General features: G+C 41.4%; 1 protein-coding gene and 1 long non-coding RNA gene across 2 annotated transcripts; one reads left to right on the forward strand and one right to left on the reverse strand.

Moving 5' to 3' along the window:
- Nucleotides 1-2,647: 2,647 nt before the first annotated feature.
- Nucleotides 2,648-4,179, reverse strand: LOC136677998 (uncharacterized). Its single transcript, XR_010796452.1, has 3 exons — nucleotides 4,127-4,179; nucleotides 3,249-3,362; nucleotides 2,648-2,780 (listed from the first exon to the last, which is right to left on the reverse strand). It is a non-coding gene; the product is annotated as an uncharacterized lncRNA (long non-coding RNA).
- Nucleotides 4,180-6,340: 2,161 nt separating this feature from the next.
- LOC136677646 (uncharacterized) lies at nucleotides 6,341-9,757 on the forward strand. The gene is made up of 3 exons (XM_066655236.1): nucleotides 6,341-6,955; nucleotides 8,467-8,676; nucleotides 9,440-9,757. Exons 1-3 carry the CDS (start codon nucleotides 6,868-6,870, stop codon nucleotides 9,748-9,750), a joined length of 609 nt encoding a protein of 202 aa, XP_066511333.1. The 5' UTR covers nucleotides 6,341-6,867; the 3' UTR covers nucleotides 9,751-9,757.
- Nucleotides 9,758-24,371: the final 14,614 nt, after the last annotated feature.

Raw genomic sequence — 24,371 nt, forward strand, 5'->3', positions numbered from 1 at the left:
ATTTATAGCCAGGGACATAAGCAATGATTAAGTGATTATTATGAGTTTATTACGAGTTTTGTAATTACTTATATAAAGTCACTTGACTTTAGGTTTGTTATTGGCCATATTAATTAATTAAATAATTAGCCTAACCCACTTATAGAGTAACATGGCAGAAAAAATAACCATAAGGAAAATTAGTCACAGGTTTTTGTTTCTGTTTAAAAAAAATATCTCAAAATTTGGCCCTCATGGTTCATATAGTATGTGTAATAAGTTGTGCCTTATTTATAATCTGGTAACCATTTTACACACCTACCTTGTTGGTACCATTCTGATGTATAGTTCATTCTGGTGTTGTGTTCCATGTCAATGACAAGAGTTCAGTTTCAGGCCTTTTTCATGTGGTTCTTGACTTTAGAAGTGCTACTGTTCATATAAAATAAAAAAATCAACTTTCAACTTCCAATGATAATGCCCACATTCAAGATGTAATTACGCATGACTTAATGCCTTAATACTCATTACTTAATACCACTACAGGTCATTAGTTACTGCATTTACATATGATTATGTGCCCCACCAAGTAAAGTCATGACATAATACATATTTATAAGTCATCAGTTAATATATTGATATATCATTCATTTACAGTATGCATTAATAACTGTTAACATTGTGTTTATCAACGTAAAGCATTTGCTAAAATACTATTTCCAAATATGTTTCTTAGAATACAAAACATGAGGTAATGAACTGAGAGACAATGTAACATTTTTTACTTTTTATTTACATTTTTACGTCATCTGTCATTCAGAACACAGAAGTTATTCTTGTACTATACAGAAAATACCTGTAAACTTGCACAAATTATTTGGTAGAAAGACTCATCTTTAAACAAGAAACTATGGCTAATCCTTCTGTACATTCTCAAACATAAAAATGGTACCTTTATGCGTGTGAAAAAAACATCCAACAATAAAACACAAATCACAGGTAACTTATTCAAAGCCTGCATTATAAACATGAACATGATGTCTAATCCTTCTGTACATTCTCAAACATAAAACATAACTGCCTTTATTCATTTAAATAATGTAAAAAAGTCATACATTTCAAAAAGCAAAAACCAAAGGTTAATTGTTTAAGTTATTAGAAATACTAAAGCCAATTATTCTATTTAAGAACAAGAGGCCACAATTTCAGAATCCTCCATCTTTACACAGGAAACTGATGCCTAATATCCTTAAGCAAGCGCCCATGGGGACCATGTCTATGTTTCTCACCTAGCCAGTATGTCCACTCAGTGACTGAAAGGTGTTGTTTTAGCATTTGCTCTGTCCTGTTGCCTCGTAGCCTCCAGATTCTTGTTTTGTAGGTCAACCCTGCTCGCTCAAGATGCTGGGTATGGGCTCCAGTGTGAGGATCTACAAACCACTGAGAGTGATTAACGCTAAAATGTGTGTAGCCCAATACCGTCAAAGCACCTCTGGGTACGCTCTCCATTCATCACTGATCAGTGTAGTACCTGGATGCACATGTTTAACGACAATCGGAACAAGATGATACCGTGATCTTCTCTTCACAAGGCGCAAGACTGGATGGCGCTGTTCCCTCTTTACACCAAGCATACCAAACACCCACTTCTTTCTCCTCCAAGTGGGGGCAATCCTTCCTCGACCATACTGTTGGAATAAGATTTTATTAATGGATTAAGATCATGTAGGCCTGTTGGATTGAGGCCAGAGTGACTTCTTGTGTTCTTGTGTTTTTGTTTGTACTTTTTGGGACAAACTCTCTGTGCAGTCATAAACATTAGGCAGGACTTTTGGAAGTGAATAAAAACTAACTAATTCATCTTTATTTAGGGATGTACAAAGATACACTGCTCATGATTTTTGTTATGACTGATTAAATTTTTTTTACAACCAAACTGGACGATTGAGTGGTGGGTTTATTTCTTTGCCTTTTATTCAACAACTCAGGCATGATTTTTACTGTTTACTCTCATGTCTGAAACTGTCTAAAATAAAAAAAAAAGTGCTGCAAGTGCTATTATCCTTATCTCTGTACATTTGCTGTTGTTTCCAGAAAAATAACTTATTGAAACCTACATTTCACCTACAAGACCTGACTTACTGTTTTTCCCAGAACCTAGAATGCAGCTCCCATATTCAATCAGCACAGCTTAACAGTATTTATAGAGCAATCTCATATGTTAGATACAATAACTATGGTATTAATGTAAGATTTAATTTCACGTAGCACGTAGAACATGTCTGATATGTTAATATGTGTAAATACTAGTGTCTTGCTAGAGTTTGCATGAAATACATAAATAAATAAATCATTTTTAAACCAGCAATAAGTTAGGTTTACTAGGAGTATAACAATCTCAATGCATAGTTACAGCCCTAGTTTACCATCACTGGGGACTGTTACAACTGACTGTTATGATCACCAGGCCTGACCTATGAATTTAATGTATTCAAATATTCAAGGTATTCAAATATGTTTTAGCAAAACTACCCCAAGTCTTATAAGAAGAAAAATAAATATACCAAGTTTAAGATGAATCTCATTCACTCACCTTTCGCTTGTGGCAAAAGTTGCTTTCATCCAGAACAGCAAATTCTCTTTCACCTCCAATTATCTGCCCATGTTTTCTGGTATACCGTTTCATTGCACGGTGGCAGATATTCCTTAGAACCGAAGCCATCTTGGACAGTGTCCTAGAGCTTTTTGCAATTCCGTCTTGCATCATGTCCACCTGCCTAAGGTGCAAGCCTTGAGAGAACCTGCAAAGTCCATTCATCAGGTATTTTTAATGTTCATGTGTGATTTTTCAAAGTAAACTTTTTATGTTAGAGAAACCCAAAATTCAATGCCAAAAAACGACACTAAGAAACCTACAGAAAAACTCATCTCTAACCACTGAACAGATATATTCCATTGCCAACATAGTCACATTTTGGTGAGGTTGAATTTATGGATTGCATTACATTGCTACAATATACAAATATCTATATTCTTTGTTCATCCATTTTATCATCTCCACTTTGAGCAGTGTATATTTATTTTTAAACAAAGACTGTTCTCCTACACTATAGAAACAATAGTTTGAGTTTAATATAAACTATACAGAAACTAATCAGAAAATAGTATGTGAAAGTGTGAAAGATTAACCATCAGGTTTTGGTGTACTGTATGTCAACATCTATTACAATCAAATCACTGAATTACACATTCCATTATTTTAGACTTACCTGTAAACATATGTCATCCATGACAACAAGCTGATATGGGATTTTTCAAAAAAAGATCCCACTCTCAGAGTCCGGCTGTATTTTTTGCCTCTATGACTTTTATGCCGGCATTCCCTTTAAAGGTCTAGTAAAAAATAAAAAGATGTAATTACAAATAATTATACATTTTTATATTAATTTATTTAATCCAAAATGAGCTTTTGCATTTCAGTTCCAGAGTTTCACTATATAATGTATATGTTCCTTGTAATATCAGGGTATTTACAGAACTTTTAAATGATCCAAAATCTACTGCAAACCATACCTGTCAACATTTGGATTTAAAAACAAGGGATACTTTCTGGCACAAGGTACTTAAATTCAGTTTATATAATATATTATTGGAATGAGGATATGTACACATGACTTACATGTCTCTTATGCTGGGCAAATTCATGATGGGAATACAAAAAAAAATATATTTTGAGTGTTGCTTAAATAAACCTTATGTAGAAAAAAATCTTTAAATTAGCTGTCAATATATAACATTAAAAAAATATAGCATTCGGTGCTTTTACTGCTCTAAAGACACTAGAATTTTCATCTAAAACAGACCCAAAGCATGTGTTTTTGCTTGTTGGGTTTGCTGCATATGAAAAATGTCAGTACTTGATTTTCTTTTTACCCTGTTGGGTGCAGTTTGATGTTACAGTTACATATTGCAAATTTTAATTTAACTACTAGCTATGTATTAGGTACACCAAGGTAAAGGCATATTCATAAAATTCCTAATTAACTTATTAAAGAACGGTAGCTTACCACAACATTTTCTTAATGTCCATCTAGTACATAGAAGAAAAAAGCAATAAAGTAATATTTAAAACAAAAAGAAAACTCACCACACAAGGCCATCTGAGGTATCATTTCGTTTTTTCATCTTCATATCTTGACTACATCTTGGGCACTTGACTGCATTTGCTAGCAGCTTTCTTTTCTGCAGCCATTTGATGAGCTTAGTGTTTCTTCTACCAGGGACACGAATTAGAAGGCGTAATAATTCTCTGGTTAGGTTCATTACATTCACGTTCTATACTAAAGCAGGAGAGAAACCCCGGCGTGCGTACCACTGATATAATGGAGAGGAGTGTAAGCATTATACATATTTTAAGAAAAGTACAAATTAATGGAACGGCACCTACTCTGGAAGTTTTTACAAACTGGGATAACACCAAAGATCTCCAAGACCCACCCGAGCTTCATATTCGATTGGAAAGACAACCCGCCACTGTTTTACCAATCATGAACCCCCGCGACAAAAAAAAGTGAGCTAGAAACTGTACGCCCCGCAGCAGAAGCGCGCCAAGTTCCTGCGGAGTGCAGTGAGGAAATGGCGAGCAGGAGAATAAAACGGTCTGGCAAAGCGTCAGCAAAATATACCAGCGATGTATATGGTTAGTAAACGAGTGAAATTTGTGTCATAAGTTGTCGTAGAGTACACAACACTTTGAAAGTGTTTTCCCCTTTTCCTAACGTAGTAGCTTAGCTAGTCTGAAATTGTAAACTCTCCAGCTAGTTCTAGTTAATTCTGACATAGCTAGCTAGCTTTGGACATGATGGAATGTTCAACACACCACTGTATACTACTGCTAATGTTTGTTTACTTTTCCATTTGGTGTGTTGTAGCTTTAGAAATGTTTTAATATTTGCATACACACTTTTAATAGTTTTTCATAAACTTTTCAATTATAATTATAATATTTGCTTCTAGCCAAGGGTATTTAGCATGTAGTTACAGCTTGCAGCATCCCAACTTATTTTAACCTCATTTCTTTTTGTCTTTTTTACATACTGCAGAGGTACCTGCCCCAAAACATGTTCGGAAAGAAGTTTTAGAACCGGGTAGGTTAACTTAAATTTGCTTATTGTTAGCATAGCATTTGTCTTGGACTGCAAATCTTTATAGCTAGATTTGTGGAGTGAAATTCCCGCGGACTAGTTTGGCAGGTTTGGGTGCTGAATGAATTTTAATAATGTTGCCGGTAGAATTTTTGAATAATACAATAGTATACTGAGTAATAAATAAATTTTAAACATATTTATTTATACCGCGACCCTGAAATGGAAAAGCGGAAAAGATGATGATGATGATGATGATGAAGATAAATATTTATTTATTGGAAGCTTTTCTGAATCATTCTGTAAGTGACACTAGGCTATACACTTTCTTTTTGTTTAGGAATACAGTCAAGACTAGAGACAGTTAAAATATGCATTCATAAAATATACAAAAAAAAGACATATGCTAAGATTGAGAGCTGGTAAGTTCTTGTTATCTCACCTGCTCTCATTTAGCATTGATCATTAGTTGTTAACAGCTGATTTTGTCAGGCTAGTCTAATAATGACAGATTATAGTACCAATATAGAGTTTTGAAATAAGATCAGATAAAGAGAGCCTGTTAACAGTATCCAGTGGTTGTCAGTTTCTTCACCTAGTTGATTTGTACACAGATGTCAAAGTTAGTTAACACTGCAGCATTAGTAAGACAACTTTTCAAGATATGGTTCCAACAAGAGTAAAAATGCTGAATTGTTTGAGACTCACAGTCTGTGTAAGAATTAGCAGCCGTTCTTCTAAAACTATCAAAAATCCACAATTAGGTGAAGTGTTCAAATAATCACACCATCATTGATAATAATAAAAACAATAATAGTGTTTTTTTTGTGTGTGTTTGTTTTACATATTTGTACATTTTAAATTGTTTCAGATCTACCCACCACCTCAGGGAGGAAAGCGGTGAAGCAGACTGCAGAACATGCTGATAAACGTACTGGCATTTTCTGTATTTCAGAGCAGTGTGATTTTTTTAGTCAGTATAGACAACTGTGGCCAGTTTAATATAATATCACTTTATTAACTCCATGACATGTTTTTGTCAAGGAAAGTCAAACTTGTATGTATATTTTCTCAGTTGATCACCTAGAAGACGGTGATATGAAATTAATAGAACAAGTGAATTTGTATTGTGAGAAGATATTAACATAATCTGCATTTTGATTTGCAAGGAAGCCAGTACCTTTTTGTAGGAATTACTATATGTGTTTATTTTGTATGTTTATTCATGCTGGAAATAACAAATAGCAGATAATTTGACTAGTGACCTAATTTCACTCTTAAAATCAATTGTTTGCTTAATTAAAGGGTTCTTTGCAATATGAAAGTGTTCTTCACATTGATGGACAATGTGCTGTAAAGGGTTTGTTATAGAACTTTTTGAGAAGGGTTCTTATTACTAAAAACATGACATCGTAACAATAGCAACACACTGTTTGGTGCTACATAGAACATTTTTCAAAAAGGTTCTGTATCAAACACTCTGCAATACATTCTCCATAAATTTGAAGAGCCCTTTAATCATACAAAGGGTTCTTTGAGTGTTCATGGTTCTATATAGAACCATTTACTTTTCTATAGGACCCTTGAATGACCATCATTTTTAATAGTATACTTGACATGATTTTTTTCATTATGGTATGTTAGCAAAAAAACTAAAACTGAAATTCCTGACTTTTTCTGATTTGATTTTCAAGCTGCTCCTACTGTCCAATCTGCATTTCAAAACGCAAAACAGACACTAGAGATGCAGAAGGTGAAGATCATTAGTCTGGAAGAAAAGGTTGCATCCTTAGTAGAAGAAAGAAATTATCTTCGTGAGAGGCTTGAGGACAGTAAGTATGCAAACTATGTAAATTATTGCGTTCCAAGTCAGCACCCTCAAAATGTGCATTCTACCTGTTTATAATATTTGAATATCTAATTGTAGCATGGCCTGTGCTACTTTGGGAGGAGGAAGGACACTGGAGTTAGGGTTGTGGGTTTCAACGGTCATTTTAACTTTATTATCACACACAAAACAAAGAAACCAAACCAAAAAAAACTGCCATTTTTTAATGGCTTCTACCTAGACTTTTCTGTGTTTTCTTTAAACACAAGCGTTTTAGCTTGTCAGTATGTGCTTTTGTTGCTCTTACCTCTCTGCTTCTTTTAAAGGCACTCATGCTACCCAAGCCAAACCAGCATCAGCTGGCTCTCATTTAGGACATTGTGAGCACCTTAGCCAAGAGGGAAAGACCGTCCATTGCTTTGCCTCCCTGTTGCTACCCCCAGTCTTCTGCTTGGCCTATAGGATAAAATGTCATACATTGTACGGTGGCCTTGCCGTGAAACTGGAAGCAAGACTCGGGAAGCAGTTCTTGGGGCTTGGGTGCCACTCATGTCTCTCCTCATCTTCCCACCCTCTCTCATGGCTCTTATCCTCTTCTTGTCATCACTTGTGGCTGACATTCGTGCACAGGGTTATGTTTCATCATAGGAAATGGAGAAATTAGGCAGGCCAATTCAGTGATGCCACTTTTGAAGGTTTAGCTTGAGTTTATTACATAAGTAAACATGTTTGTTCAAGTTGTCACAAACACATTGCCAAGTATGTGTAGTTAAGACTTGTTTGAGAATGCAAAGATAATGAATACATCAGGCTCTAACCCAGCTTTATTGGTAACTAGTCTAACTACATTAGCTTACATTAGCTAGGTCCAGAAACAGTGAAAATATATTTCTCTGACAAAATAACATTTTGGCACATTGTTCATTATGGAGAAAATTCTTTGTGTAAAAGACGAAGATGAGTCCATGTCCAGAATTATACAGGTTAGCTGTTTCAGTCTTTACCTGAAGTGGGAGTCTCCGCCACACATCCAATATGAGAAATACCATTTCATGTATTATTTTTGAATGGTTAAACATATTTTCATGTTTTTGCCATTTTTCTTTGCTTGCATTGAACTGGAAATTTGTTCATTAATCTTTCCAGATATTCAAATATCAAAATTAGTCAGAATGCACTGCCTTAATCATGAAAGCTTATCAGTTATTAAATTGATAAATCATTGGATGAGCAAAAAATAAAACATTACAATAATTCATAAAAAATGATGCAGAGGGAGAATCTTGCTGTTACCGGGTGTTACAGTTGTTTTAATGGCATGTTTGCATTAAGAATTAAAATTGAAATGACCATTCCACTGCAAATTTCTGAGATTGTGTTTCTAAAGTTGCATTTAGTTTGTATTAGTTTCATGAACTAAAGAATGATGCATCATAAGGACCATTAATAATAGTATTAAGTGTAGATGGCTGGTTGGACAAAAACCCAATATAATTTAAATGCTTTCTGTCGTAGCTCTGAAATTGAAGCTAGGTGATTTGCATCAGCTCCAGTCATCTGCAGCACCTCAGCCATCAACTCTTTGGTTGTCTGCACCTCAGCATACCCCAACTTCTACAGACTCATCAGAGTCTTCTGATTCAGAGGATTCAGAGGCCTCACTCAAAAAGAAGAAGCAAAAGAAAAAGAAATCAAAGAAACTGAAGACTGATTATTTCAGCCGAGGTATGTTAACATTGCCAATAACTGAGCTATAACCAGAGGTGGGTAGTTTACAAAAGTTCTGGATAAAAAGATTTGTTGTAATCACTTGGATTTTGTGATTAGTCCAGCAGGTACATTTCAGTAATAAAATCAACGAGGTAATAAAATACACTGTATTGCCAAAAGTATTCACTAACTTATCCAAATAATTGAATTCAGGTATTCCAATCACTCTCTGTGAATCATGCTTCGCCGTCTGGCGATCCAATGGACGAGTCTGAGTTTGGCAGTTGCCAGGAGAACGGGATTTGTCTGACTGCATTGTGCCAAATGTAAAGTTTGGTGGAGGGGGATTATGGTGTGTGGCTGTTTTTCAGGAGTTTGTCTCTGCCCCTTAGTTCCAGTGAAAGGAACACTTAATGTTTCAGCACGCCAAGATATTTTGGACAATTTTTTGCTCCCAAATTTGTGGGAACAGTTTGTGGATGGCCCTTTACTGTTCCAGCATTACACTGCATACCAGTGCAGTAACAAGCTAATGCATTTTGCAATAAAGTGTATCATAACTTCCACATGATTTCAACTACACACCTCTGGCTATACAACTTAAAATGCAAATGAGACACAGAACATACAATACATTTCTGGGATAGCATGCATACCTAGCATGGACTCTTTGTTTCAGTTTAAAAATGGGTAGAAGTCAATGTCATGTATTTTACAATTGTTTAAATCATAACTGTACATTGTGTGTGTGTGTTGGGTATGTTTACATATGTTTCAGTGAGAACACCTGAAGATTCCATCAAGCGGTACAACAAAGTTTTGGAGCTGGTGAAGCAAGGTTTGACGAAGACGGAGGCATACTGCAGGACACATGTGGACAGAAACACAATCGTTAACCAGGTCTCTATAGCAGAGTTGGCAGTGGTTAATCCTGAAATGTTCCGTGCCTTGAGAGTTAATTTCAAAAAGGGTAGCAACTTGCAAAAGTTTGCTAAGCTTTGTGAAGACCAGTGTTTACTTGAGCCAAATCAAACCAGGATAAGTGCACTGAAAGAGAGAGGGGATCTCCTTGACATTAAAGGAAACTAAGTGCATTTGGAAGATTGTCTCTGATAATAAATGTTTTATTTGATGGGTCTGATTTAAGTAAAAAAATGTTGTTGTTTTTTTGTTTATTTTGTTTAAAGACAAATTCCCTTCATAATTCTTAAGAACCTACTGAAGGAGTTATCTTTTATTTTATTTGAAATGCAGGTTTTGTCATAGCCATAATCATTCACTGGTTTGAAGTAAAGGTACCATGTTCATGTTTATAATGCAGGCTTTGAATAAGTTACCTGTGATTTGTGTTTTATTGTTGGATGTTTTTTTCACACGCATAAAGGTACCATTTTTATGTTTGAGAATGTACAGAAGGATTAGCCATAGTTTCTTGTTTAAAGATGAGTCTTTCTACCAAATAATTTGTGCAAGTTTACAGGTATTTTCTGTATAGTACAAGAATAACTTCTGTGTTCTGAATGACAGATGACGTAAAAATGTAAATAAAAAGTAAAAAATGTTACATTGTCTCTCAGTTCATTACCTCATGTTTTGTATTCTAAGAAACATATTTGGAAATAGTATTTTAGCAAATGCTTTACGTTGATAAACACAATGTTAACAGTTATTAATGCATACTGTAAATGAATGATATATCAATATATTAACTGATGACTTATAAATATGTATTATGTCATGACTTTACTTGGTGGGGCACATAATCATATGTAAATGCAGTAACTAATGACCTGTAGTGGTATTAAGTAATGAGTATTAAGGCATTAAGTCATGCGTAATTACATCTTGAATGTGGGCATTATCATTGGAAGTTGAAAGTTGATTTTTTTATTTTATATGAACAGTAGCACTTCTAAAGTCAAGAACCACATGAAAAAGGCCTGAAACTGAACTCTTGTCATTGACATGGAACACAACACCAGAATGAACTATACATCAGAATGGTACCAACAAGGTAGGTGTGTAAAATGGTTACCAGATTATAAATAAGGCACAACTTATTACACATACTATATGAACCATGAGGGCCAAATTTTGAGATATTTTTTTTAAACAGAAACAAAAACCTGTGACTAATTTTCCTTATGGTTATTTTTTCTGCCATGTTACTCTATAAGTGGGTTAGGCTAATTATTTAATTAATTAATATGGCCAATAACAAACCTAAAGTCAAGTGACTTTATATAAGTAATTACAAAACTCGTAATAAACTCATAATAATCACTTAATCATTGCTTATGTCCCTGGCTATAAATTTGCCTACATCAATGCACAAAGATATGTAACACACAGTATCCAAATAGATCCAATATGTAAAGGGTGTTAATTAATAAGGCAAGTCATAGTGTTAATTAAGAGATTGAATTAACGAGATGTTGATACTTAATGTTTACACTTGCTAATGGCGATTTATGTATGAGTAATGTGGTCATTAATGTATATTCTTTGTTAGTTCCTGATATATTAAGCATTAATGTATGTATTAATATACTATGAGGAGATCATTCATGACGTATTAATATATGCTTATTTGTGCACCCGTATTTTAAAGTGTTACCGGTTTTTTTTGCGAGCTTTGCGATCTCTCTGTGTGTTTTGTGCGTGCTGCGCGATCTCTCCGAGTGTTTTGTGCGTGCTGCGCGATCTCTCTGAGTGTTTTGTGCGGGCTGCGCGATCTCTCTGAGTTTTTTTTTTGCGAGCTTTGCGATCTCCCTGTGTGTTTTGTGCATGCTGTGCGATCTCTCTGAGGGTTTTTTTTGCGAGCTTTGCGATCTCTCTCTGTGTTTTGTGCGTGCTGCGCGATCTCTCTGAGTTTTTTGTGTGTCCTGCGGGATCTTTCTAAGCTTTTTTTTGCGAGAATTGCAATCTCTCTGTGTGTTTTGTGCATGCTGTGCGATCTCTCTGAGGGTTTTTTTTGCGAGCTTTGCGATCTCTCTGTGTGTTTTGTGCGTGCTGCGCGATCTCTCTGAGTGTTTTGTGCGGGCTTTGCGATCTCTCTGAGGGTTTTTTGCGAGCTTTGCGATTTCTCTGTGTGTTTTGTGCGTGCTGCGCGATTTTCTGAGGTTTTTTTTTTCGAGCTTTGCGATCTCTCTGAGTGTTTTGTGCGTGCTGCGCGATCACTGTGTGTTTTGTGCGTGCTGTGTGATCTCTCTGTGTGTTTTGTGCGTGCTGCGATCTCTCTGTGTGTTTTGTGCGTGCTGCGCGATCTCTCCGAGTGTTTTGTGCATGCTGCGCGATCTCTCCGAGTGTTTTGTGCGTGCTGCGCGATCTCTCTGTGTGTTTTGTGCGTGCTGCGCGATCTCTCTGAACGTTTTTTTGCGAGAATTGCGATCTCTCTGTCTGTTTTGTGCGTGCTGCGTGATCTCTCTGTGTGCTTTGTGTGTGCTGCGATCTCTCTATGTGTTTTGTGCGTGCTGCGCGATCTCTCTGAGCTTTTTTTTTTAGAGCTTTGCCATCTCTCTGAGTGTGTTGTGCGTGCTGCGCGATATCTCTGAGGTTTTTTTTGCAAGCTTTGCGATCTCTCTGAGCGTTTTTTTTCGAGCTTTGCTATCTCTCTGACTGTTTTGTGCGTGCTCCGCGATCTCTGCGAGTGTTTTGTGCGTGCTGCACGATCTCTCTGAGTGTTTTGTGCGGGCTTTGCGATCTCTCTGAGGGTTTTTTGCGAGCTTTGCGATTTCTCTGTGTGTTTTGTGCGTGCTGCGCGATCTTTCTGAGGTTTTTTTTTTCGAGCTTTGCGATCTCTCTGAGTGTTTTGTGCGTGCTGCGCGATCATTGTGTGTTTTGTGCGTGCTGTGCGATCTCTCTGTGTGTTTTGTGCGTGCTGCGATCTCTCTGTGTGTTTTGTGCGTGCTGCGCGATCTCTCCGAGTGTTTTGTGCATGCTGCGCAATCTCTCCGAGTGTTTTGTGCGTGCTGCGCGATCTCTCTGTGTGTTTTGTGCGTGCTGCGCGATCTCTGAGTGTTTTGTGGGGGCTTTGCGATCTCTCTGCGTTTTTTTTTCGAGCTTTGCGATCTCTCTGAGTGTTTTGTGCGAGCTGCGCGATCTCTCTGAGGTTTTTTTTGCGAGAATTGCGATCTCTCTGTGTGTTTTGTGCGTGCTCCGCGATCTCTCTGAGTGTTTTGTGCATGCTCCGCGATCTCTCTGAGGTTTTCTTTGTGAGCTTCTTGATCTCTCTGAGTGTTGTGTGTGTGCTCCGCGATCTCTCTGAGGTTTTTTTGCGAGCTGCGCGATCTCTGAGGTTTTTTTTGCTAGCTTTGCGATCTCTCTGTGTGTTTTGTGCGTGCTCCGCGATCTCTCTGAGTGTTTTGTGCGTGCTCCGCGATCTCTCTGAGGTTTTCTTTGTGAGCTTCTTGATCTCTCTGAGTGTTGTGTGTGTGCTCCGCGATCTCTCTGAGGTTTTTTTGCGAGCTGCGCGATCTCTGAGGTTTTTTTTGCTAGCTTTGCGATCTCTCTGTGTGTTTTGTGAGTGCTGCGCGATCTCTCTGAGTGTTTTGTGCGTGCTCCGCGATCTATCTGAGGTTTTTTTTGTGAGCTTCTCGATCTCTCTGAGTGTTTTGTGCGTGCTGCGCGATCTCTCTGAGTATTTTGTGCGTGCTGCGCGATATCTCTGAGGGTTTTTTTTGCGAGCTTTGCGATCTCTCTGTGTTTTGTGCGTGCTGCGCGATCTCTCTGAGTTTTTTGTGCGTGCTGCGCGATCTCTGAGGTTTTATTTGTGAGCTTTTCGATCTCTCTGAGTGTTTTGTGCGCGCTGCGCGCTCTCTCTGAGTGTTTTTTGCGAGCTTTGCAATCTCTCTGTGTGTTTTGTGCGTGCTGCGCGATCTCTCCGAGTGTTTTGTGTGTTTCGTGCAAACAGCTCGTTCTCGCTGTTTTGTGCAAACTGCGTGCTCTCTCTGAGTTTTTTTTTTCGAGCTTTGCCATCTCTCTGAGTGTGTTGTGTGTGCTGCGCGATATCTCTGAGGTTTTTTTTGCAAGCTTTGCGATCTCTCTGAGTGTTTTGTGCGTGCTGCGCGATCACTGTGTGTTTTGTGCGTGCTGCGCGATCTCTCCGAGTGTTTTGTGCGTGCTCCGCGATCTCTCTGAGTGTTTTGTGCGTGCTCCGCGATCTCTCTGAGTGTTTTGTGCGTGCTGTGCGATATCTCTGAGGGTTTTTTTTGCGAGCTTTGCGATCTCTCTGTGTGTTTTGTGCGTGCTGCACGATCTCTCTGAGTGTTTTGTGCGTGCTCCGCGATCTCTCTGTGTGTTTTGTGCGTGCTGCGTGATCTCTCTGAGGGTTTTTTTTGTGAGCTTTGCGATCTCTCTGTGTGTTTTGAGCATGCTGCGCAATCTCTCTGAGGTTTTTTTTGCGAGCTTTGCAATCTCTTTGTCTGTTTTGTGCGTGCTGCGCGATCTCTCTGTGTGTTTTGTGCGTGCTGCGCGATCTCTCCGAGTGTTTTGTGCGTGCTCCGCGATCTCTCTGAGTGTTTTGTGCGTGCTCCGCGATCTCTCTGAGTGTTTTGTGCGTGCTGTGCGATATCTCTGAGGGTTTTTTTTGCGAGCTTTGCGATCTCTCTGTGTGTTTTGTGCGTGCTGCACGATCTCTCTGAGTGTTTTGTGCGTGCTCCGCGATCTCTCTGTGTGTTTTGTGCGTGCTGCGTGATCTCTCTGAGGGTTTTTTTTGTGAGCTTTGCGATCTCTCTGTGTTTTGTGCGTGCTGTGCGATATCTCTGAGGGTTTTTTTTGCGAGCTTTGCGATCTCTCTGTGTGTTTTGTGCGTTCTGCACGATCTCTCTGAGTGTTTTGTGCGTGCTGCGCGATATCTCTGAGGTTTTTTTTTGCAAGCTTTGCGATCTCTCTGAGCGTTTTGTGCGGGCTTTGCGATCTCTCTGAGGGTTTTTTGCGAGCTTTGCAATCTCTCCGTGTGGTTTGTGCGTGCTGCGCGATCTCTCCGAGTGTTTTCTGTGTTTCGTGCAAACAGCTCGTTCTCGCTGAGTGTTTTGTGCAAACTGCGCGCTCTCTCTGAGGTTTTTTATGCGAGATTTGCGATGTCTTTGTGTGTTTTGTGCGTGCTGCACGCTCTCTCTGTGTGTTTTGTGCGTGCTGCGCGATCTCTCAGAGGGTTTTTTTGCGAGCTTTGCGATCTCTCTGTGTTTTGTGCGTGCTGCGATCTCTCTGTGTGTTTTGTGCGTGCTGCGATCTCTCTGTGTGTTTTGTGCGTGCTGCGATCTCTCCGAGTGTTTTGTGCGTGCTGCGCGATCTCTCCGAGTGTTTTGTGCGTGCTGCGCGATCTCTCTGTGTGTTTTGTGCGTGCTGCGCGATCTCTCTGAAGTTTTTTTTCGAGCTTTACGATCTCTCTGTGTTTTGTGCGTGCTGCGCGATCTCTCTGAGTTTTTTGTGTGTCCTGCATGATCTCTCTGAGGTTTTTTTGCGAGCTTCTTGATCTCTCTGAGTGTTGTGTGTGTGCTCCGCGATCTCTCTCAGTGTTTTGTGCGTGCTCCGCGATCTCTCTGAGGTTTTCTTTGTGAGCTTCTTGATCTCTCTGAGTGTTGTGTGTGTGCTCCGCGATCTCTCTGAGGTTTTTTTGCGAGCTGCGCCATCTCTGAGGTTTTTTTTGCTAGCTTTGCGATCTCTCTGTGTGTTTTGTGCGTGCTCCGCGATCTCTCTCAGTGTTTTGTGCGTGCTCCGCGATCTCTCTGAGGTTTTCTTTGTGAGCTTCTTGATCTCTCTGAGTGTTGTGTGTGTGCTCCGCGATCTCTCTGAGGTTTTTTTGCGAGCTGCGCCATCTCTGAGGTTTTTTTTGCTAGCTTTGCGATCTCTCTGTGTGTTTTGTGAGTGCTGCGCGATCTCTCTGAGGTTTTTTTTGTGAGCTTCTCGATCTCTCTGAGTGTTTTGTGCGTGCTCCGCGATCTCTCTGAGTGTTTTGTGCGTGCTGCGCGATATCTCTGAGGATTTTTTGTGAGCTTCTCGATCTCTCTGAGTGTTTTGTGCGTGCTCCGCGATCTCTCTGAGTGTTTTGTGCGTGCTGCGCGATATCTCTGAGGGGTTTTTTTTGCGAGCTTTGCGATCTCTCTGTGTTTTGTGCGTGCTGCGCGATCTCTCTGAAGTTTTTTTTGTGAGCTTTTCGATCTCTCTGAGTGTTTTGTGCGCGCTGCGCGCTCTCTTTGAGTGTTTTTTGCGAGCTTTGCAATCTCTCTGTGTGTTTGTGCTGCGCGATCTCTCCGAGTGTTTTGTGTGTTTTGTGCAAACAGCTCGTTCTCGCTGAGTGTTTTGTGCAAACTGCGTGCTCTTGCTGAGTGTTTTGTGCAAACTGCGCGCTCTCTCTGAGGTTTTTTATGCGAGATTTGCGATGTCTTTGTGTGTTTTGTGCGTGCTGCGCGATCTCTCTGTTTGTTTTGTGCGTGCTGCGTGATCTCTCAGAGGGTTTTTTTTTTGCGAGCTTTACGATCTCTCTGTGTTTTGTGCGTGCTGCGCGATCTCTCTGAGGTTTTTTTTCGAGCTTTGCGATCTCTCTGAGGTTTTTTTTGTGAGCTTTTCGATCTCTCTGAGTGTTTTGTGCGTGCTGCGCGCTCTCTTTGAGTGTTTTTTGCGAGCTTTGCAATATCTCTGTGTGTTTTGTGCGTGCTGCGCGATCTCTCCGAGTGTTTTGTGTGTTTTGTGCAAACAGCTCGTTCTCGCTGAGTGTTTTGTGCAAACTGCGTGCTCTTGCTGAGTGTTTTGTGCAAACTGCGCGCTCTCTCTGAGGTTTTTTATGCGAGATTTGCAATGTATTTGTGTGTTTTGTGCGTGCTGCACTCTCTCTCTGTTTGTTTTGTGCGTGCTGCGTGATCTCTCTGAGGGTTTTTTTTGCGAGCTTTGCCATCTCTCTGTGTTTTGTGCATGCTGCGCGATCTCTCTGAGGTTTTTTTTGCGAGCTTTGCAATCTCTTTGTCTGTTTTGTGCGTGCTGCGCGATCTCTCTGTGTGTTTTCTGCGTGCTGCGCGATCTCTCCGAGTGTTTTGTGTGTGCTGCGGGATCTCTCTGTGTGTTTTGTGTGTGCTGCGCGATCTCTCCGAGTGTTTTGTGCGTGCTGCGCGATCTCTCTGTGTGTTTTGTGCGTGCTGCGCGATCTCTCTGAACTTTTTTTTGCGAGAATTGCGATCTCCCTGTGTGTTTTGAGCATGCTGCGCAATCTCTCTGAGGTTTTTTTTGCGAGCTTTGCAATCTCTTTGTCTGTTTTGTGCGTGCTGCGCGATCTCTCTGTGTGTTTTGTGCGTGCTGCGATCTCTCTGTGTGTTTTGTGCGTGCTGCGCGATCTTTCTGAGGTTGCTTTTTGCGAGCTTTGCGATCTCTCTGAGTGTTTTGTGCATGCTGCGCGATCTCTCTGTGTTTTGTGCGTGCTGAGCGATCTCTCTGAGGGTTTTTTAGCGAGCTTTGCGAACTCTCTGTGTGTTTTTTGCGTGCTGCGCGATTTCTCTGTTTGTTTTGTGCGTGCTCCGCGATCTCTCTGAGTGTTATTTGCGGGCTGCGCGATCTCTCTGAGGTTTTTTTGTGAGCTTCTCGATCTCTCTGTGTGTTTTGTGCGGGCTGCGCGATCTCTCTGAGGGTTTTGTTGCGAGCTTTGCGATCTCTCTGACTGTTTTGTGTGTGCTGCGCGATCTCTCCGAGTGTTTTGTGCGTGCTGCGCGATCTCTCCGAGTGTTTTGTGCGTGCTGCGCGATCTCTCCGAGTGTTTTGTGCGTGCTGCGCGATCTCTCTGAGTGTTTTGTGCGGGCTGCGCGATCTCTCTGAGGGTTTTTTTTTGCGAGCTTTGCGATCTCTCTGTGTGTTTTGTGCATGCTGTGCGATCTCTCTGAGGGTTTTTTTTTCGAGCTTTGCGATCTCTCTGTGTTTTGAGTTTTTTGTGTGTCCTGCGGGATCTTTCTGAGCTTTTTTTTTGCGAGAATTGCAATCTCTCTGTGTGTTTTGTGCGTGCTGCGCGATCTCTCTGAGGTTTTTTTTCGAGCTTTGCGATCTCTCTGACTGTTTTGTGCGTGCTCCGCGATCTCTGCGAGTGTTTTGAGCGTGCTTTGCGATATCTCTGAGTGTTTTGTGCGGGCTTTGCGATTTCTCTGTGTGTTTTGTGCGTGCTGCGCGATCTTTCTGAGGTTTTTTTTTCGAGCTTTGCCATCTCTCTGAGTGTGTTGTGCGTGCGGCGCGATATCTCTGAGGTTTTTTTTGCAAGCTTTGCGATCTCTCTGAGCGTTTTTTTTTCCGAGCTTTGCGATCTCTCTGTGTGTTTTGTGCGTGCTGCGCGATCTCTGTGTGTTTTGTGCGTGCTGCGCGATGTCTCTGAGGTTTTTTTTTGAGTTTTGCGATCTCTCTGACTGTTTTGTGCGTGCTCCGCGATCTCTGTGAGTGTTTTGTGCGGACTTTGCGATTTCTCTGTGTGTTTTGTGCGAGCTTTGCGATTTCTCTGTGTCTTTTGTGCGTGCTGCGCGATCTCTCTGAGTGTTTTGTGCGGACTTTGCGATCTCTCTGAGGGTTTTTTGCGAGCTTTGCGATTTCTCTGTGTGTTTTGTGCGTGCTGCGCGATCTTTCTGAGGTTTTTTTTTTCGGGCTTTGCCATCTCTCTGAGTGTGTTGTGCGTGCTGCGCGATATCTCTGAGGTTTTTTTTTGCGAGCTTTGCGGTCTCTCTGTGTGTTTTGTGCGGGCTGCGCGATCTCTCCGAGTGTTTTGTGCATGCTGCGCGATCTCTCTGTGTTTTGTGCGTGCTGCGCGATCTCTCTGAGTGTTTTGTGCGTGCTGCGCGATATCTCTGAGGTTTTTTTTGCGAGCTTTGCGATCTCTCTGAGCGTTTTTTTTTCGAGCTTTGCGATCTCTCTGTGTGTTTTGTGCGTGCGGCGCGATCTTTCTGAGGTTTTTTTTTCGAGCTTTGCCATCTCTCTGAGTGTGTTGTGCGTGCGGCGCGATATCTCTGAGGTTTTTTTTGCAAGCTTTGCGATCTCTCTGAGCGTTTTTTTTTCGAGCTTTGCGATCTCTCTGTGTGTTTTGTGCGTGCTGCGCGATCTCTGTGTGTTTTGTGCGTGCTGCGCGATGTCTCTGAGGTTTTTTTTTGAGTTTTGCGATCTCTCTGACTGTTTTGTGCGTGCTCCGCGATCTCTGTGAGTGTTTTGTGCGGGCTTTGCGATTTCTCTGTGTGTTTTGTGCGTGCTGCGCGATCTCTCTGAGTGTTTTGTGCGGACTTTGCGATCTCTCTGAGGGTTTTTTGCGAGCTTTGCGATTTCTCTGTGTGTTTTGTGCGTGCTGCGCGATCTCTCTGAGTGTTTTGTGCGGACTTTGCGATCTCTCTGAGGGTTTTTTGCGAGCTTTGCGATTTCTCTGTGTGTTTTGTGCGTGCTGCGCGATCTTTCTGAGGTTTTTTTTTCGGGCTTTGCCATCTCTCTGAGTGTGTTGTGCGTGCTGCGCGATATCTCTGAGGTTTTTTTTTGCGAGCTTTGCGGTCTCTCTGTGTGTTTTGTGCGGGCTGCGCGATCTCTCCGAGTGTTTTGTGCATGCTGCGCGATCTCTCTGTGTTTTGTGCGTGCTGCGCGATCTCTCTGAGTGTTTTGTGCGTGCTGCGCGATATCTCTGAGGTTTTTTTTGCGAGCTTTGCGATCTCTCTGAGCGTTTTTTTTCCGAGCTTTGCGATCTCTCTGTGTGTTTTGTGCGTGCGGCGCGATCTCTCTGAGGTTTTTTTTCGAGCTTTGCGATCTCTCTGAGTGTTTTGTGCGTGCTGCGCGATCTCTCTGAGTGTTTTGTGCGTGCTGCGTGATCTCTCTGAGTGTTTTATGCATGCTGCGCGATCTCTCTGAGGTTTTTTTTTTGCGAGCTTTGCGGTCTCTCTGTGTGTTTTGTTTGTGCTGCGCGATCTCTCTAAGGTTTTTTTTTAGCGAGCTTTGCAATGTCTTTGTCTGTTTTGTGCGTGCTGCGCGATCTCTCTGAGTGTTTTGTGCAAACTGCGTGATCTCTCTGAGTGTTTTGTGCGTGCTGTGCACTCTTTCTGAGTGTTTTGTGCGTGTTGCACGCTCTCTCTGAGTGATTTGTGCATGCTGCGCGCTCTCTGAGTGTTTTGTGTGAGCTTGTACTTTCCACTTTGGACGTCAGTCGCATACTCAGCAGAGTGAATGCACAGAAGGCAGCTGGCCCTGATGGTGTACCTGGCCATGTGCTAAGAGCTTGTGCTGTGGAACTTACGGGTGTCTTCGCTGAAGAATTAATGTTCTTTTTGGACCATTCCCAAAGTAATTAAAATTTAGAAGATCTCCAAAAGATCCAAAATATAACCTTCCTCCTCAGGAGGCGTGCTCGTTCCGGAAGTTTCACAAAGACCAGTCGAGTGAAGTTCGAAGCAAATCAAAGTATTCATTACAATACTGGATCCAGGAGAACTAATACATAAGAAACGCAAAGTGCCCTTTCCACGCAAAGTTCTGACTCATCGCATCTGACTCCACAGTTTTATACCCCAAATGACGTATACCCTGCTGACAAGGTGTTTCTGGCTGATTAACATATATTAATATGCATAATTAGACATGTTAGTACTCAGGTTTCTCGCGTTCAAGTTTCACATGCACCTGTGACCCCAAAACATTCATCATGCCCTTCTGACACTGTAGGTTTTGTTTCCCACACTCCTTTTCTGTCACCAAGATTCAGAGGGGTCACTAATGGACTTAAGGTCACTGAGATGCCCTAAAGTTCAACTCCCCCTTTTGGCTAACACTTGTAATTTATGTGTTTCCTAAGTGCAGATCTGTTCAATGTTAGAAGTCTAAGAATTTAGAAAGGTGCTAATACTGAGTCAACATGCCAGTTAGTGTGCAGATTCTAAACTGTTTAAATGCATGTCTAGATACTGGTTAATCATTCATATGAGTACATATAAGATTTCAAAACAAGATTTCACACAATTATAAATGCTTAAATTTAACTAATCATTTAAGGACATTTGTCCACTAATACAAAATAATAAAATTATTTTTTACAACAATTCCCCCTTTTGACCTGTCCAACTGACAGGTCAATACATTTAGATAAACGGTAAGCAATTAATGTTAAATTGGTCTGCCTAGGTCACCCCCGGGTTGGCGAGTGACTTAGGTAGAGCGTGATGGCAGATTGTGGTGGTAGCGGGCAATTACACCGCTCCTGTTGGGAGTGGACACCTCTGTCCTACCACTCACCCTCTGGACTAAGAGATTACAATGAGCCCTATATGTGTATGTGTTAAAGTGTATTCTTCATCCGTTGGTAGGGAGCTGCGCTGGGGGCAAGGATAGACCTTCCTTGTCGTGCCCCTGCCTAAGGGGATTATTCTGCCCCTATGTTGATTGAGGCTGCTTGATCAGCCTCTTCTGAGGTGTTGTTTTCCTTCAGTGAATGTTTGATGTTAGTTGTCGGTGCGGCTCTGCACTATGTGAGGTGGTACCACTGTAAGCCTTTACCCTTCAGCCGGACTGCACAACTGGTTCTCTCTGTCACCTGGTAGGGTCCTGTCCAGCGAGGTTCGTACCACTTCCGCTTGATGACCTTCAGGAGGACCCAGGGTGAAACTGTCACTTCTGGATCCTTCTCCTCTGTTTCTTCTCCTTCTCTCCTTTCCTGCACCTGTATAGAGAAATCTTTACAAACAGCTTTTAGTTCTTCATATAGCTGTCGGTACTCTGCTTGAGGTGGTTTCTGTGGGGACGCAAGCGCATTGTTGGGGCCCTGAAATGGCATGCCTCTCACTAATTCAAAAGGAATAAATCCTATTGTTCTATTTACTGAACTACAGACACTAATTAAAACAATTGGAAGGGCATCAAACCAATTCATGCCCGTGGCCAGTTTGATTTTTGCTAATTTGGTTTTCAAATTTTGATTCATCCTCTCCACCTGACCTTGTGAGGCAGGATGATACACACAACCATAGCTATGGCGCAGCCCCAACGACTGCTCCACCCACTGCAGTGTTTTACTCGTGAAATGACTCCCGTTATCTGAAAAAAAAAAAATAAATAAATAAAATTTTTTTTCTAGGAAACCCATGGTTCAGAATCCAACAATTAATCAGAAACTTACAGACTGATTTTGCATCTTCCCTCAGAGTGGGGAGTGCCTCTACCCACCCCGAGAATCTATCTACAACGACCAGGAGATATCTATATCTCCTAATGGGGTCAATCATATCTGTGTAATCCATTTGAATCTCATGTCCATGAGAATCTGGCAATGGAAACCTTCCTGGAGCTAGTTTAAATGCTTTTGTTATGTTCTGAGTGTTACAAATCTGACATTTAGTGATGTAATCAACCACTAATGCTGACATGTGTGGGTGCCACCATTGTTTTAGATTTTCCAGTGTTTTGTTGTTTTCCTATATGTGCCACTTTTAATGCTGAAATTACTGCTAGCAGTTCTGTGTTCCCCCTTTTTCTGAAACAGTACACCATTAATCACAGTGTCTGTTTCAGAAACATCCATGTAAAAAGTAATGAATAGTCAGGTCTGGCTAAGTCAACTGCAACAGATAAGGCTTATTTAACATCTATAAACGCCTGTTCAGACCCCACCGTCCAATTGAGCTTACCAGACAAATTTCTCATCCCTAGCGATTTCACCATGTCCCTAAAAGGTTATGTTCGTCCGACAAAGTCAGTAATGTATTGTCTGCTGTAACCAGTCAGTTCTAAAAATGCTAACATGTCTTACACAGTCTCTGGATTTGTGTTTATATTGGGGAATCCAAATTGTTTGTGTAATATTCATACAAAAAGAGACAGGTGTCTGATTAGTGTATCCTACATCATCTGGTCCTATGGACCACAATGTGTCAAGTAGTGATGCTAATAATACCTCCATCTGTAGATAATCACAGTCCTCACAACCATGGTGTCTAGGCAGCAATTGATGGTGCAATGTGACTTGAATGGGTGAGTTATCAGTGATGTGATATGTCTGTGTTGACTGTGAAAACATGACACCAGGCAGCTGGGTCCGGACCCAATCCGTGGCCTCATTTGCTCTTTTTACCATAGGGCCCAACTGCTTGGCCTCGTGTCTCGGATGGAGTGCTAGTGAAATTTGTGGTGCCGCCGTGTCAGACAGTTTATACCAATAATGTTGTTGTGGCGTTAGTGAAACAGGAGATGCCACCCCTTCAGGACCCACACAAATCCCTGTGGTGTCAACCGACCACTGTGTACCCTCTAATTCTGTTTGAAAAGCTACATAGTAAGTTAAATCTCCCCCTACATCATAGAACAATGTGACATGGAATGGGTCGGGCGGAGGAACATAGGGTGCCATGGCTGTAATCCAAGGCGACCACTGGTGGAACAAGGCAATGAGTCGTGGTGACGGGTCCGTCTGTCCAGTCACTAAACCCCAATAAATGTCTACCGACTCATCCTGCTGAGGTCTCATCAGGTACATACCGTCAGTGTACCCCACCACTGCCACAGTTTTGTGTCCGTCCAACCACGTAATTGTGATCCCATCTGGTTGGCATAAAATAGTAACTCCCATTTTCATCAACAAGTCTCTACCACAAATGTTCAAGGTTGCTTGTGGTGCAATTAAAAATGAATGTGACACAGCCTGTGTACCAGTACTGACTGGCAAATGTCTTGTTTTTGGCAGTGATGTAGGTTTCCCCGAAAAGCCCCTTACTTGCACAGTGTGTTCGCTCATCAGATGTGCAGGTAATACATTGTTGATGGCTGACCATGTGGCTCCCTTGTCCACCAGAAAAAGTAGTTCGGAGGCCCCCACAGTTAATGACAGCATGGGTTCTGCCCTGGCCCTGCTGTCCTGGTGCTCCTCTGGGCCCCGTCAATGTCCACCCCACGGCTCCATGCTGTATTGGCCAGCAGGAAGATGTGATGGCTCCGGTTTTGGTGCCGCCTGTGGTGTGGTACCTGGTGTGGATAGCTGTTGTCGGTAAAAAGTGTTGTGTTGCCCAGTGGTCCAAAGCTCCACATCTTAGACACGCCCCAGTCCGGCGGCGGACCCTGCCCCTCCACCTACCATTACCACGCCCCCTGCCCCATGAGTAGGGCTGAAATGGGAAATATGGACTTGGTCCATAATTATACGGTGGGTTTTGTGGTGGCCCAGATTGAGTAGACATGTATGTGTTTTTGTTCATAAATATTTGTGGTGATTGCATATGTGGCAGTGCAGTCATAGGCATCATGGTGTCAGACTTTGTTTGCTTTTTATTATCATTTATAGATTTCCTGGCTTCTGCTAGTTGAACAGTTAGTAGGTCTCTTTGTAACTTAACTGTCTCCTTGTCTTTATTATCTAATTTTTCCTTATAATTGTTCATATAGAAAAGATCATAGTTAGGTTTAGTAAATGTCAGAGCCTGTTTCTCTATTTCAGCTGCTTCCATGGAAGTAGTTGATCTTTTAATAATGTTTCTAAAATCCCCAAGTGCTATAGTCATGCCACCTGTCAGACTGTCCAGCTTTCTTATCCAGGCAGCCGCTCCACTACATAAAGGCGGAAGCTGATCAACCAAAGTCAGTGCATCAGTCAGTGATAATGGTACATATTTATATATTCCTGTACTAGTGGCCACTAATGGAAGCATATTGTCGACGTTAGTGTCAGTTGTATACCTGTCAGGCAGGTGTCGGGGTCTGGTGCTTCGTCTCAAAATGTCCGTTTTGTCTGAGTTGTGCAT

This window comes from Hoplias malabaricus, chromosome Y (genome assembly GCF_029633855.1).
Source record: "Hoplias malabaricus isolate fHopMal1 chromosome Y, fHopMal1.hap1, whole genome shotgun sequence".
NCBI lineage: Eukaryota > Metazoa > Chordata > Actinopteri > Characiformes > Erythrinidae > Hoplias > Hoplias malabaricus.